This window comes from Trachymyrmex cornetzi, unplaced genomic scaffold (assembly GCF_001594075.2).
Source record: "Trachymyrmex cornetzi isolate Tcor2-1 unplaced genomic scaffold, Tcor1.1 scaffold21, whole genome shotgun sequence".
Classification (NCBI taxonomy): domain Eukaryota; kingdom Metazoa; phylum Arthropoda; class Insecta; order Hymenoptera; family Formicidae; genus Trachymyrmex; species Trachymyrmex cornetzi.
This window is the reverse complement of record NW_017296741.1, coordinates 1075096-1090759: the sequence shown is the minus strand read 5'-3', so window position 1 is coordinate 1090759 and position 15664 is coordinate 1075096. Positions and strand designations below refer to the sequence as shown.

At 34.3% G+C, this 15664-nt stretch overlaps 2 protein-coding genes across 4 annotated transcripts; one reads left to right on the top strand and one right to left on the bottom strand.

Moving 5' to 3' along the window:
• Positions 1-1369: 1369 nt before the first annotated feature.
• On the bottom strand, positions 1370-5735 carry LOC108759953 (uncharacterized). 2 transcript variants are annotated; one of them, XR_001940064.1, is made up of 3 exons: positions 5541-5735; positions 1842-4176; positions 1370-1615 (listed from the first exon to the last, which is right to left on the bottom strand). XR_001940064.1 is itself a non-coding variant. In XM_018505691.1 (2 exons), the coding sequence occupies exons 1-2, from the start codon at positions 5615-5617 to the stop codon at positions 3519-3521; spliced, it is 735 nt and encodes a 244-aa protein (XP_018361193.1). In that variant the 5' UTR covers positions 5618-5735; the 3' UTR covers positions 1370-3518. The 2 variants fall into 2 exon arrangements, 1 of the variants encoding a protein (XP_018361193.1); XM_018505691.1 differs by having other exon boundaries at positions 1370-4176.
• Positions 5736-7036: 1301 nt separating this feature from the next.
• On the top strand, positions 7037-14019 carry LOC108759938 (RNA-binding protein squid). 2 transcript variants are annotated; one of them, XM_018505669.1, is made up of 9 exons: positions 7037-7316; positions 10499-10539; positions 10629-10756; positions 11798-11944; positions 12022-12153; positions 12276-12537; positions 12827-12898; positions 13517-13644; positions 13938-14019. In XM_018505669.1, exons 1-8 carry the CDS (start codon positions 7180-7182, stop codon positions 13594-13596), a joined length of 999 nt encoding a protein of 332 aa, XP_018361171.1. In that variant the 5' UTR covers positions 7037-7179; the 3' UTR covers positions 13597-13644; positions 13938-14019. The 2 variants fall into 2 exon arrangements, with proteins under 2 accessions (XP_018361171.1, XP_018361172.1); XM_018505670.1 differs by lacking the exon at positions 12827-12898.
• Positions 14020-15664: the final 1645 nt, after the last annotated feature.

The window sequence follows — 15664 nt, the reverse complement described above, 5'->3', positions numbered from 1 at the left end:
ATTAGCTTATTTGATTATAGAGAATAATAGGTTTTTTATTTAATTGGAGGGAAAGATACTTGTATAACACTTTTTAAGGTGTTATCCAATGTTTCTTTTATTACTGTTTTTAAAAAGCTGTCCTACACACACACACACACACACACACACACACACTTATATATTTTTTATTTTTTAAATTAAATTTTTCTGAATTTTCGATTTCAATTTTTATAAAAGAAAATTGAATTATAAAGTTTTTTCTGACTAAGGATTGAAGATAGTACAAGGCTGTATTCGAAATATTTTCGAGCAATTAATATGAGAATGAATTCTTTTTTATCGTTGGGCAGACCAAAGCTTTTTTTATAGAGTATTCTCAAGCTTTCTGAGAGATTTGTATATATTTTTTAGTATATAGGAATTCCTAAGTCTTTAGATCTTATGAAATTGTAATCTGATAACTCACTCAAAAAATATGTCAATGGCGTAGAACAACCTGTTGTAATAATGGTAAATTCTTAACGATCGAATATATCAGTACTTAATAGGTGTTCTTGCCTAGAAGTAATTAAGTTAATTGTATATAATGTGGCGCAATTATTTTTGAATCTATCATTTCTGTGATTAATTGTAATATGTGTTGTCGATGTAATTGCGAGAGATCTCACAAACAGCGGGACAAAAGATTTACTGGAAAAAGAGATGATGGAAAAGTATAACTTACGAGATCCTGTATATTTTGCTCGTGACCCTAAAACTTGGTGATGAATTCTGCGATGACGCTTATCCATACGTGTCGCTTTCGCATTTTCTACACACCAAAGTAATCATTCACAAATTTTTGCTACTGTTTAGAGATGAAGTGCCTGTGAAACATTCATTCGCGGAAATAAAGAGAAAGAAATATATATGTATATATTATAAAAATATATATATGTATAAAAACACGAAAGTCTATATTTTCATTCGATGATACAACGGTGAGTTATCAATACGCACTCAGTTTACGTAGATAATGGATCTGAAGAACAGAACGTTGTACCCATAAGCGTCTAATAAAACAATGTCACGTGCCTATCATGTCTTATGTCTCCACCATGTGCTAAACCTATTTAAAACATTTCAAAAGAAACTCTTTCTTTTAAATGAAAAGTTAATTTTCACTTTAATTCTGTAGTTATTTCTTCTACTTAACATTTCTGAATAACATTCCATTTAGGATGGCTTGTGATTAAAGATATATTTTTTGAATAACCTTAAATGAAAAATTTTAAAGATTCATTTTTACGTTTTTATCTATTTTTTCTAATTAAATAATTAAATTAAACTTTAAATATTTGCCTTTTGCTGTAGCAGTCTTTTAAAGGTATTTATGCGTTATACATTTTATTAATATATTAGGTATAGAAGAAAATACGAATTAAGCAAGACATTGTTTCAGCACAGCTGAATCATTTATTGGCAACCTGTTAGAAATCCTCACAAAGGAGGAGTCTCTTTTTTCGAGTTACAGTTTAGATAAACTCTTAGTTTTCTACACTGTTTCTCTTATTTTGATCTATTATCGTAATTATTTATCATTATCCTTTTTTCCAACAGACAATTAACGTATTAGTAAAACACTGTTTAACCACTTAGTTTACAACCTTGTTTTAAGAAGCCTTAAGTCATAAGTCAAAAGAGATTAAGTGACAATTTCTGTATTTAGACTGTTTTTGCGCAGTCTTTAGGCTTTAACCGTTAGACTTAAGCGAATAGAGCAAAACCCTATTCTTACGGCCTAAAAGTATAAGCTCTGTGGCCGATATATCGTCATTTACAACTTACAGCTTACGGCCTCTTAAAGCAAGGTTGTGGACTTACCCTTAGAGTGGAAAGTAAACATTTAGTTTGTTACGATCCTTCTATTTTGTTTCAATCTATTATCGTAATTGCTTTTTTATTAAAAAGATTAATGTATTACTAAACAACTTTTCTCCATCATTCACAATATCTACAATATTACATCTGATTTAAGAGTATCGATTTGTCTCATCGATCGCAGTATAAGGAAATGTAAAAAAAAAAATAAAGATTTATATCTTATAAAAAAGAGGAATATAATCAAGCAATTGCGCTTGGATTACTCCTAAATTCACAAAAACGCATGGAAGTACTATTGTGTCAGGTATATAGGATGTTTCTTCGCATGTGGGTATAAAGAATGTGGAAAGCGGGATGTATTCCTAATTCGCCAAATATCATGACATAGAGTCCGACCGAAATTTTGGAGGTTTCGATTTCGGTCAGTTTCGGACAAAAATCGGGGTTTCGGTTTGATTTCGGTTTTGGTCGAAATTAAGAGAAAATTTCGGTGGGTAAACCGAAATTGCACAAATTGCAACGCGCCGGTGAGCATTAAAAAAATAACTATTTGATTTTAATCATTAACTCGTTTATTAAGCTTAAGACAATTTGTGCTTAAGACAAGCTTTGATATGGCCTCAATAACATTTGATTTCTTTAAAAGAGGATGCTATATTATTATAGTTAGATATTTTAATAAAATCTTGTTTTTTAAAGAGTACATAAATTTGTCATGATTTCTGAAAATCATACGGTCTCCATAAAATTAATCAAAAAATTATCGACTTCGACTCCGGCTGAAAAAAATATAACTCCTTTAGCTTCTCTCTCTCTCATTTTTTCTTTTAATAAGACTTATCTAAGTTTCGGTTTTGGTTCCGTTTTTGGCCGAAATTGAATGACAACCGAATATTCGTTTTCGGTTTCGGTCGGAAGTAAAAATGTGATTTCAGTCGGATTCTATCATGATATTACATACTCTATGTATGGAATCGTAAAATGTTATTTGGTACTCTCACAAACAGTATTATCAAATATTTAGTAAATAATTAGCTAAAGATGATAAATATGAGAAAACGAAATAACAAGAAGACATGATTTATGCGTTCATTGCGTTACAAAAGACGAATTTTAAGAAGATCGCAACATGCGTCTGTTTGTGCACACATTGGATAGTCTTTGCGAATTTATGAGACAAAAGTTTCTCTTAATTAAAAGTTCCTATTCTACACATCGTATGTTTCTTCATATTGGAAGCATAAGTCGGAATTTTTTCTTTTTCCTTTATATATCTAACAAATTTTTTTATTCGCGCAATCTTTTAATTAAATATTAAGCTAGACCTTAGATGAAATATGCAAGATCTCGGTTAGTCTCATCGCTATACGCTAATAGGTTCCATTTTATTTTTTGATAAAAGATGAAAATTCGATTCTCAAAAGCGTAATATAAGAATGAATTTAAAATTATTCGCTATGATCTTTTTTCTCCTATAATTTTTACTTTCTCACAATTTCTGTTTTGCCAAATTTTTTTCATAATTTTTGTTTATTAAAAGTGTCCGCAAGGTCTGTTTAATATTTTGGAGAGATGCATATTGCGCGTATTTTCCGATTCGCAAAAAATATATAACGACTCGGCTAGAAGACAATTTCATCAACCTATTACTATATCAAATAAAGAAATAGTATTCATCTAGTTTTGGTTTGTTGTTGCTGTTGTTGTTGTTGCGCTTTAAACTGCTTATAGACTTTTTTACTCGGAAGCAACAATTGGCACAGGCCGGGCCTTTTCTTACGCTTTCTGTTCGCTGTCTGATTGTTCTCCTGATCTACCTCATTCTCGTCGTCGTTCGCGAGCGGCGGTACCTGCTGCTGCTGCTGCTGTTGCTGCTGCTGCAGTTGCTGTTGCCCATTATACCGAGTTTGACAGACCAGCGTTTCCTGTGGCGTTCGTAGGGCCTCCAATTCGGCCGCGCTGCGATGCAAATCCGAGTCGTGGGCGAAAGTACAATTGTGGCCGAAACGGCAACGACCCTTCCGATAGTTCCAGCAAATCTTGCGGCCGTTTATCATCTTCGTGTCGTCTAACGTGGGCGTCATCTTTACATGCTTCTCCAGGATCGCACTCTTTGCTCGCTCTGCCTCAACAAATGGATTCAGGAATACTGAAGTCCTCAGTAACGTGGACGCGCTGTTGAAATCTGGCGTGGGTAATGGAAGCTTTTCTTTGGAAGCTGTTGTTTCAATTATTCTTACGTGTCCACCATTATCCCTGTTGTTCTCCTCTTTGTTATTCTCTTCTTCTTCGTCCTCTTCATCTGACTCCACCTTCTCCACACCCTTAAAGCTAACGGTGAGGCAATATCAGATTACAAAGAACAAGCCGCATTCTGTATGTATATACCGGTTGCCGAACTCAAATGAATGCTTGGGAAAATATTCTTTTTTTTCATTGTAATATTGACAATAATATTAAGAAGAATATTCCTTAATCTTCAAACCTGATCTACTATGTATTTCCTGTTTCTTGCTTTTATCACTTTTTACCTCTTGCCTTTTTATTTTTTATCCAGTTTCTTCGTTCTTTGTGGTTTGAGATAAAAGCTAATGAACTTCAGAAGAGACAAGAAACGCCAATGTCAATAAAATGGTTGCAAAAAAGGAAAAAAATAAGATATAAAAAGCAAGAAACAGAAAACAAAATATACATTGTAGAGCAGGTTTTAACAGGTGTTTCCAGCAAGAGATATCTATTAAACATAACATATATAAACATATATAAAATAACACAGTGTGACACAGTGAATAATTACAGCTTATTTCTATCAATGTAGATTAACTTTAACTTTTCTCTCGGGTTAAACTTTTTACTCTATCTCTCTAATGGCAAATTCAATTAGAAGCACTAGTGTGTACTAGTGCATATTAAACCCGTTATATACTGATTTAAGTATAAAAATGAAATGCAAATATTTTGAATTATAAAATATATATTTTATCTAATAGTACAATAAAATATATTGGGTATTTTAAGATTTAATCAATTTCTATGTTTATTTATAAACATATCTTTACATTTTGTGTACAATGGCTTTAATATGCACCAGTGCGCACTGAGTGCGTCTAATTGAATTCGCTATAACTAATTCTTATTCTAGAACTAGAAGGTAAAAAGTAGATTGACACACTCGAAATTATAGTTACTCTGCTAAAGTTTATCAATATTAAACTAATCATAGTTTAATATTGATAAACAATATGGGTGTATATTTACTTCTATCATTGATAGAAGTAAATATACACCCATATTGTCTATCAATATTGAACAAAAATAAAATGATCACTTTGCTACTATAGGTCTGTTTTCTACAGCTGAAGTAGTATACATTGTTCAAACGCAAAGTGAAATAAGTATATACTTAATATTTGACGAAAGTGAGAAATAAATAAAAAATAGATAACTGCATCTCTTGATGGAAAACACCCAATATATCAAGTTTCGCGTTTGCAGGATTTGTCAAACTCAATTCTCATTCTGTAATGTGACAGATTCTGCCAGTCCCACGTTATGATCGTCAGCATTGTGCACTTCGCGAAAGATTAAACTGGAGCGGAATCGCGCCAATGAGTGCGGAAAAAAAAAAGAAAAGAAAGTAGGGCAGAAGCGATCGGAATTCGGAGGGCGGCTTTTACGCAACGTCCCAAACTTACGCATTATCCGAAACGTCGTCATCCGTTTCGCCGTCCGAACCGGAGGAAGTCCCGTAATCCGCAACCAAGGAAGCCATAATAACAAATATAAGTCAGTCGATTCCTACAAACTAGACGATCCTAACCGTACGATCTAATTAATCTAATCATCGCGCGAGGCCAGATGCCGACCACGAGGAGGGGAGGGGGCCAACAAAACCTCGGCGAATTCTTGAGAACACTGATAGCGCCATCTGACGGCGCGCCTCCCAACTGAAGATGAAAAGCGGGTCAATCATTTGGTTGTAAGTATCGACGTGCGCTAATCTAATTGCTAATTAATTTAATAGCGGAAGTGTTTCTTGTAAAATTTCTAGCTATATTATATAATTCGTTGTCTGTAATATAAATTTTTTTTCATATTAAACTGTAAAAATCAATTATTTTATCAATTTCAGCTGTGGTAAAAGTCTTGCTTCAAATGCTTTGATTGATCAATCAAAAAACGCTTTAAACCAATCATAGTCGTTATTTCCCTCATTCGACTGTGATTGGTCAATTCTTACAGATTAAGACATAAGTTGATAAATTATAAATAATTTACGTTTACATGGCTCCATTCATGCCGAAGGTAACATTGTTATGAAACTGATCAATCACATCATTCCATTCTTCAGAGGAATAGCTATGATTGACTAGTTTTATAACATCGATATTAAATTAAAACTAAAATAAACTAAAATGTTACACTAAAATCGAAAAAAAGTAAAAAAATTTTTTTTAACTTTTTTTAATTTTATATCTATTTTATTTATATAACCGTATCATCATAATGGAAATTTTGTGTATGAGTTGAGAAATTTGATAGCTTGCGACTTGCTTTTATTTTTGCAAATTATTATACAATTGTTCGTTAATTATGTTTTAGACAATATTAAAGTTGGTTTATTTGTCGGTTTGAGAGTGCAAGTCAGAACGGTTGCGACTGCGATTTTAAGATCACTGTATAAGATCGTTTGATGACCGCGTATAATGCGTTGTAACGCATCTACAATTATTTATCCGAATATTTTATCATCTATTTCTTCAGGTTTATATATTAAATAATGCTCGTAACCATCCATATCGAAATTTTACATACACGATGTTGAATTTATATTATATTACATTTACCGTCTAAATCATCATATGTGTTGGCAAGTGATAATTGTTTTTTAAATGAGTCGTTGAGTTCAATTTGTAATTTCAACATTGAGAATGACCCAATAGGGGTCGAAACGTTTGTTAATAAACTTATGTTATTGTAGTTAATCTAGCATTAAGATCCAGCTTAGCTCGTAGCCCTTGTTTTAGTTTTATAATCTTATAAATTTTTTGATACTATCGATATTAAACTTCAACAGATCCCGATTGGTCGAGATTCGAATTTGTCCAACTTGGTTTTCGCGTTCCTTCCGACAGAGAGCAGGTCGATTCGGCGTTCCAAAAACCGACGCGGACGTTCCATTCATTGTCTCTCACTTCACTCCGTCTCCCTTGACCGTGGATCCATCTCGCCGAAGTCGTCCTCCGATATAAGTGCGATTGTGATTAATTTCTGTATTCTCGATCTTCCCTTGTATCGTTGACACGACGAGTGCATAAAACGCGACTATAAACAATGGCTGATCAGCAAGAGAACAAGGACTTCAGTGACGACGTAGCGGAGCAAAATTTCGAGAAGAACGGCGAGGCTGAGAGTGGTAACGGTGGCGGCGGAGACGCCGTAGAGAATGGTCAGGACTCGCAGGAGGACAGGTAAGATTTTTTCCATATTCCTTCATCAATCTATTGAAAACTCCGGTAAGATCCGGCCGCGTGATCGTGCATAGTTCGCGGTGTCCGGCATTCCTCGGTAATCCCGGTAACGGTAAACTGATTACGATTGGCGTTTGCGTCCCGCCGAGGCGGTTTCCCGCGAATTCGGTCGGCGTCTCTTGCGGCGGGTCTGTCTCCGCTTCCGACACGGCACGGACAAGATGGCGATGGGCCGATTTGAGGCGAGATGTAATCCACGCGCATCGGTCGCCATTCGCTCGCCGATCGCTCGCTCGCGCGATCATCCCGCGTCGCTACGCCGCGACGCATTCGCCGGTGCGTTTCTTTTTGCTCCCCGGCGTCCCCCGCGAATACGGCGGGAGTTACGTTATTGTTGTAGCTCGGACGCGTCTTTTTTTCTCTTTCTCTTTCTTTCTCTTCGCGCCGACCGGCCGACCCATAGCAAAAAAGACTCCTACGCGTCGCATGTTGTTCCCACGCTCATGTTCGATTTTTTTTTGCCGCTTTATTTCTTTCTTTCCTCCCCCCTCCTCCTCCTCCTCTTCCCCTCTTCATTACCGTGATAACGTCGTTCAATGCTCCCCTTCAATGCTTGCGTCGTTTGAAACGCAGAGAGTACGCGGGCACGACAGATCTGACGTCACTTTGCAGCTCGGTACCCTATTTATCAAAGGAATTGTTTACAAGTCAGATATTTTTATATACAGAAATATTTGAAAAAAAAATGTGAATTTTTTATACAATTGAACAATTTTATTGCATCCTACCGATACCTTATGCACTCGTAGTAAATCTATTTGAAATATATTGCTTAGTCAAATAAAGATAAGGTAAATATGTAATTTATATTCATTATTATGCTGTGATTACAATTTTACACATGTGTTATTTATTATGAGGTATGTGTCCATCTGATTTTTTTTTTTTCAAGCTTTCTAACTTTTTTTGTAAATTTTTTCTTTCTGTTCTTACTTAGCCGATTTAAACTTTCTTCTAGTCCTATAATTAATGGAGGGCAGTCACAATTTCATCATTGATAAAGTTTGTATGTATATGTAGATCTACTTATAATATACTCTCTAAGAAATGACATTTGTATTTGTATTTCTATTTTTTTTTATAGAATATAATTTTGAAAATCCACGTTTGAACAAGTTACGAGTCATCCTTTCCTTATTCACAGTACAGTTTACGGTCAAATTCAGATTAGTCAATTGCTCGAAAACGATTGACAAATCCGTCCAATGCTTGTGTGGGATCTCTCTGAATTGAACTGTGAGGCTTCGTGAATGAACTTTGGGGTCGGAATTATTGTGAACAGTCGAGCATCGAATTCTCAAGTCCATCATGTTACGTCACGACACGAAAGTACCTGGAGTCAAATCGAGTTAAATGTTACTTGAGATCAAATACGTGTGTCGCAGCGACACACACTTGCCTGCTGGATAATACAGAGTAGAGTAATTTCCGCTGATTTGAGTGATATTTGGATTATTTGGGCATGAGCAAATGCACAGAGACACTAGGATCAATGCAAACATCTCCAATAGGCTCCGGAACGCCATTAACGCAGTTTCTGTGACTTGGTCTGCAGGTGGCTAAAACGTCCCAGTGCGATTATGGCGGGCTGCTTGCAACTGGCTAACTGTGACCTGACCTGACAACAGATACCGGCGAGAGACTGGTACCCATGGTATTTATCATCAGCAATAGATGATATAAAAACGACATAATGTATATATATATATATATATCTCAATAAACATATATAAGTACAGACTTAACATCGCTGGGAAAAAAGTTAAGGAAAAGATAAAAACAGCAAAATGTGTACATATTGCAGCTTGTTATTTAAATGTGAAAAAAAAAGTATGAAAAATGTATCTCGAGACTCAAGACAAGTCGTATGTAATGTAAGCCTTCTTGACGAATTGTAAGATAAAATATCCTTATATGTACAAGTGTCTGATGTAATGCATAATAATGTTGTTTAAAAAGAACTCCAATAAAAAAAAATAACAAAGAATAAGAGATAAGAACAAAAAGCAAAATCGTGCAGTGACCAATTTTATCTATTGTAGTTAATTTATTGTAATGTGGAAATTAATTTTTAGCTTTCCAATATAGAGTTGCAGTCGATCTACCACATGCCACTAATTTGGGTCAATTAATAATCGGGATTTAATTGTAACTTTAGAGAAGTTATTTGTATTTTCTTTAGGGGCAGCAGTATCTCAACTGGAGTTGTAGCTTATTTGGATCATCGTAACAGTACTTTACTTTTTTTGATGCGTTTTTTTCTACTACACTCACACACATACACATATAACATATTTATGCATATGTACTTTTTTTCTAAAACTTTTCCTTTAATACTTTTCACTTGTTCACTTGTTATATAAAACTTGTTATATATGGTGTTCAAATCGAATTGACCTGTGTGGTGCGCAAAGCCGCCGACTCTCCGTAACTTTAATTTTACTACGCTTCCGCGTAGCAACTGCATATGTAATTTGTACAATAACATACATTTATCTTGATAAAAGTTCATTTGTTCTAGGAATATGGTATCTTGTAACTTTTACCTCTTATTATCAGTATAACGAATCTTGTTTAGTCTCACACGCAAGGAACGTTTATTTTTCCAAATCTATATGTAGGACAACACCTACATTGTGTATTGCTGCAATTGGAATTCCTATTCCCTATTAGAAATAGCTATTATCGTGCTTGTTAAATACAACAAAATTTTTTGCAGTGCCTTTTCCAGATAGCATCATGGATCATCCATCAATTGCATTCTATTAAATTGTAGTACAACTTTAATTTGCACAGGAATGACATTAAATCAACATTAAATTCATTAGAAGCAATTAGTTTAATAACTATTAAAAAATCTGTTCTTTCTTTGGTAAAATAAATTAGTTCCATTGCTTTGCAGGTTGACCGGAAGTAATCAGGATGATTGATACAGGCACATTCAATTCCTATTTCTCTCTTTCGTTTACTTTTTAATATTATGTGCCTATATAAATTCAATTAAAATAATATTACTACAATTATCATAACACCGCGATACAGCGGTTGGAAAGTTAGGGCGGCAAACATATTATTCTCTATTACATTTGCTTAAAATTTTTATTTCTGTTTATTGTTTACAGAAAATTATTTGTCGGTGGTTTGAGCTGGGAAACTACTGACAGTGAGTATTCTTATATTTAATAATTTCCAATCGTCGATAGATTGCGTTTTATCCAGAAATCCGTCACGAATATCTTTAATTTATTTCAGAGGAATTAAGGGAACATTTTAGCACTTATGGTGACATTGAGAGTATTAATGTTAAAACAGATCCCAACACAGGAAGATCGAGAGGTTTTGCCTTTATTGTCTTTGCAAAGGCCGAAGCTCTCGATAAGGTAATTAAACAATTTTTTTTTAATCTGTAGATATTAAAATGAAAAAAGTATTATGAATATGTATATAAAAAAAATATATATATATATATTACAAATTAAAGATAGAAGAGCTCTAAAGAAATAAATCAGTAAACATAGTGCCAATCAGAATCAAACATAGTGAATACGTATAATTAAATTTTATTAGTATAATACAATAATTATTATCCTTTTCAATATAACAAAGAAATTAATTACAGAAATAGAATTCAGTACTAAGTAGTCGTAAAATTAAACTGGAGTAATCCGTGATTACACTGTTATTATGATTTTTATGTTCGTTAACATAAAAATCATATGAATTGGAAAACAACATTCTGTTATTACTGAACACAGACTGGAATTCTCTCATGAGTTTAATTGGAAGAATGTTAAAATTTTAGACGAAAAAAACTTTTTTTATAAAAGATTGACCTCAGAAATGATTTTTATTAATAAACGAATTAACGGTTTGAACATTAAAAGTGATACGGAATCTATTGATCCACTCTGTTTAAATTTATTTACAAGGACTTGATGTTTCCCTCTCTTTACTACCTTTGTCGTTTATATATATCATGATTTTTATCATGACTCACACGCGCTTGAGTGCGAACCAGTTACCAAAAGACTTTCCTTGTAATCATGTAAGTCAGTTTGTCAGAATTAAATCTCTATTCTCCTAAAATTGTACGATAATTTTTAATATTTTATATTTTACTCTTCAAATCAATTTGGAAATTTAATAAATAAACGCTTAACATAATTACATTTTGCAAGAAATTACACTACGTCTGATCGCAGATTATTCCCATTTAATGTTCCTGTTTTATTTGACAACTATTAAATTCTATTTCTGTAATTAATTCTTTTGTCATATTGAAACGAATCCGAAACGTCTATAATTATTGTATTATACTAATAAAATTGAATGACATGCGTTCATCTTGTGTATGGCTCTGATTGGCATTATGTTTATTGGTTTATATATATTATTGTTTTAAATCTAATGATTTCTTGTAGATTATGTCAGCTGGCGATCATGTCATTAACAACAAAAAAGTTGACCCCAAGAAAGCGAAAGCTAGGCATGGAAAGATCTTCGTCGGTGGTCTTTCAACGGAATTGTCTGATGACGACATCAAGAACTTCTTTTCACAATTTGGAAACGTAAATATTTTTTACTTGGAAACGAATACAAGGAATAAATCGAAAGAAAAAGGAATTATTGCATATTTCTCTTCCAGATTGTCGAGGTAGAGATGCCATTTGATAAGACAAAGAACCAAAGGAAAGGTTTCTGCTTTATTACATTTGAATCTGAGCAAGTAGTCAACGAACTTCTTAAGACACCCAAACAGACTATCAATGGGAAAGCTGTGAGTTTTATTGAACTTTTATCTATAGTAAAGAGGAGTTATTAAACTTAAAATTCAATTTTTTTACTATTCAGAAATCAACAAACACAATTTTTTAAATCCATTTTGATCTTGTTTAACAGGTGGATGTAAAGAAGGCAACACCTAAATTGGATGGAATGGGTGGGATGCGTGGCGGAATGATGGGTAGAGGAAGAGGAGCTCGTGGCGGTCGGGGTCGCGGATTCGGAGGACAGGGTGGATGGGGACAGGGCTACGGAGGCGGTTATGGCGGTGGCTACGGCCAAGGTGGCTACGGCGGTGGGTACGACGGTTACGGGGGATACGATTACTACAGCGGCGGTTACGGAGGTTACGGTGGTTATGATTACAGCGGATATGGTGGTGATTATCTTTTGTTCTTTTTCACATAGCAGATATATAGTAAATTAAATTTGAATTTATAAGTAATGTCCTAGGGTGGGGTACTTTCTGTCATGAAATGGTCAGTATCCTGGCGATCGGAGGGTATCTTTGCAACATTCTTCTAGAACTAGAATCCTCACTATTCGAATTGGTTTTTTTTTTTGTGCCGTCGTGATGTTAATATTTTCTTTTTTTACTTCTTGCAATGAAATCTCAATGGTACGTGCGGATACTGACTCCATTGTACCATGTGTTTCATGAAACGCAGATGGCTATGGCTATGGCGGTGGTAATTACGAAGGTGGCTACGCGGGCGGGCGCGGTGGTGTACGCGGTAAAGGTACGCATTACAGCGTTCCTTGATATATTTTACTACCCATCATTTTGTACTTTGCTCTCTCTTTCTCTCTTTTACATTTAGCTTTGCCACCGCTAGATTTGCACCCATCCTTGTAACCCATTGTGATTGCAACGAGAGCAACTTAATCCCCAAACTTACAGTCTGATAAATATAATCTAAATATAAATTTCGATTAATTTTGACTGTAGAAGTGTCAAAATAGAAAATTTTATTTACTTTGCTTTTGTCATTTTTGCTTACAAATTCATGTTGCTTAATCATTGTTGTAATAACAAAAAAAAAGGGTGGCAAAAGAATTACTAGAACCCTAGAGAGATGCGTATCAAAAGGGAGGATATGGAGTAGTATGCAGCTTACTACCTTAGCCTGTAGCCTCTTTGTTCTTACATTTATTGTCAGTAGTAATATCTTTTTTCGTAGTACTTGATTGTTGTTAGTAGCGTAGTGTATTCTTATCGAGATGTGCGTGCGTTATATTATAAGAGTTTCGATCTGTTCTACGTTATTAATTTGTGCAATTATATTTGTATAATTGTAGCTATATACTTGTGCTATAAAGGTAAAAAAATTAATGGTACAGTGTCGACATTGTTTCAGGTGGCTCCGGTTATGGTGGCAAACAAAGAGGAGGAGGAGGAGGTGGTGGTCGCCAAAATCAGAGGCACCAGCCGTACTAACGAAAATCCTCATTCGCGAACGCTGTGCAATTCGCGTTGTAACCGCTGGTGAGTTGCCGCATAATCGGAATCTTGATCTTTTTCGCGTCGTTGCTTTAAGATATTTCTAGCGGCAATCTCTCTCAATGTCTTTTTACCTATTCGTTAATATTAATCATTATCAGTGTCTATTATATTTTTGTAGAACATTAATTTAAATTAAGTGTCCCAGTTTTTTTGTTACTTTAGCCCTCTTTGTTGACAGATGTCGATGAATATATATTTTACATAAAACCTGATTTGTAATTTACAAATATACGGCATACATATACACAACGTAGACTACTTATTTTTTTTCACAGGTACTCTTCCTCACTACTACCGATCTCTTCATTCGTCCAATCATCATTCCATTAAGTCGCGCCCCTCCTAGCAAGAATTTCGACAATTTTTCAACAAAGTGGACAGCTGCTGCTACAAAATCAATCACCGAAACCCACGAGACCGGCGACAGCAGTAGAGATTTCATTTTGTATTTAACTCCGATTTATATTATTCCGCGACTATGGTTACGGTCCACTTGATGCTACAAATGCTTTGAAGCATTTTTTGATTGGTCAATTAGTAAAATTCTTTCTTCCGATTGGTCAATCAAACACTCCGAAGCATTTGTAGTGCCATGTGGACCGCACCCTATATATGCTTTCCTTTCTGCCGTTTGTAGTGCGAGCTTGTGTCGTTTTTTCTCCTTTTTAATAGTATGTTCACGGTAGAAAAGCAAGCATATAAAATCACTGACAGATTTTTGAATGTAATACCGAACAAAAACGGTGAAGTATCCAACAGTATAACAATCTTGCAAAAAAAGTAACGTTGCCGTATGATAGATAATGGAATAAGAATAGTTGTATAAAGATACAATGTAAGCACGACAACACGTGCCTCGTCAGAAAAATGCGTCGTTATTGAGGAATTGCGCATCCAGAATTATTCCCATTTATATAAACCTAGTACCTTGTCCTATTATATTTAGAGATCGGGAAGTTTATTTTTGATGATGAAACAATTAATTTGTCGAACGAATCTGCAGTATTTTATTGACACGGATAGAAATATTAATTTTTTGTTATCTGAGAAATAAACTAGAACCGATTTTTATTGGATATTAGCAATTAAATTAAAAAAAAAATTAACATTTTGTCTTTCAACTATTTTAGACTCTTTGATTCTTGCTTCACGATTGTTTTTCCAGTCAAAATTTCATGCAAAGTGGTAGAAAATAAAATTTGAGCTGAACATAATTATATCAGGGGATTGATTATGTAGCTTGAAATGAAGTGAAAAGTAGAAAAGTGAACAAAGTCACTAGTTATTGACTAACGAAATTATAAATATTTTTGTCTTCGAATTTTTGTTATTTTCATCTTATTTCAAGATCTACATTCTGTCCTTTGTTCACATTAAGTCTGTTCGCGTAGCTTGCACCTTTTTTCACTCAGCATCTTTGCTTTCTCTCTCTTTAACACCCGATTATATATTTCATTTTAAATGCAAAAACTTTTGGGGATTTTAAGTAACATGAACAGATTTATTGCTTGAACTGATTGCATTCAGAATTTTTGCTTTTCTTTCAACGCTCGAATATATATTTAGATTTGTTCGCTTTAGTGCTTACTAGCACTTTTTACACTATTATTTCACTTTCTTTTTTTAACATCTGAATATATATTTATTTCGTTTTGAGCGGAAACATTAGGCCTGTTCTTTTTAGTTGAACTTTTACACCAGTTCATCTTCCTTTTTTTTCCAGGAGGAAAGAAGAGAAAGAAAGATGAACTGGTGCAAAAGTTCAGCCAAAAAGAACAAGCCTATTATAATTAAGGGATTTCAAGCAACACGAACAAACCTTTTATTTTGTTCCAAAGCCGGTTATCCGTAGTCTTATTTTACAATTGTCTAAAGTAATTGCTAATACGGTTTTGTGATTGGTATTCAGTCTGTTCTTATATTTAAGACTGTCTTAAGATAAGGTCTTGTAAGTCAGAGACCGATATTCATGATCGATTCTCGCTGATGGCAATGGTGGGGG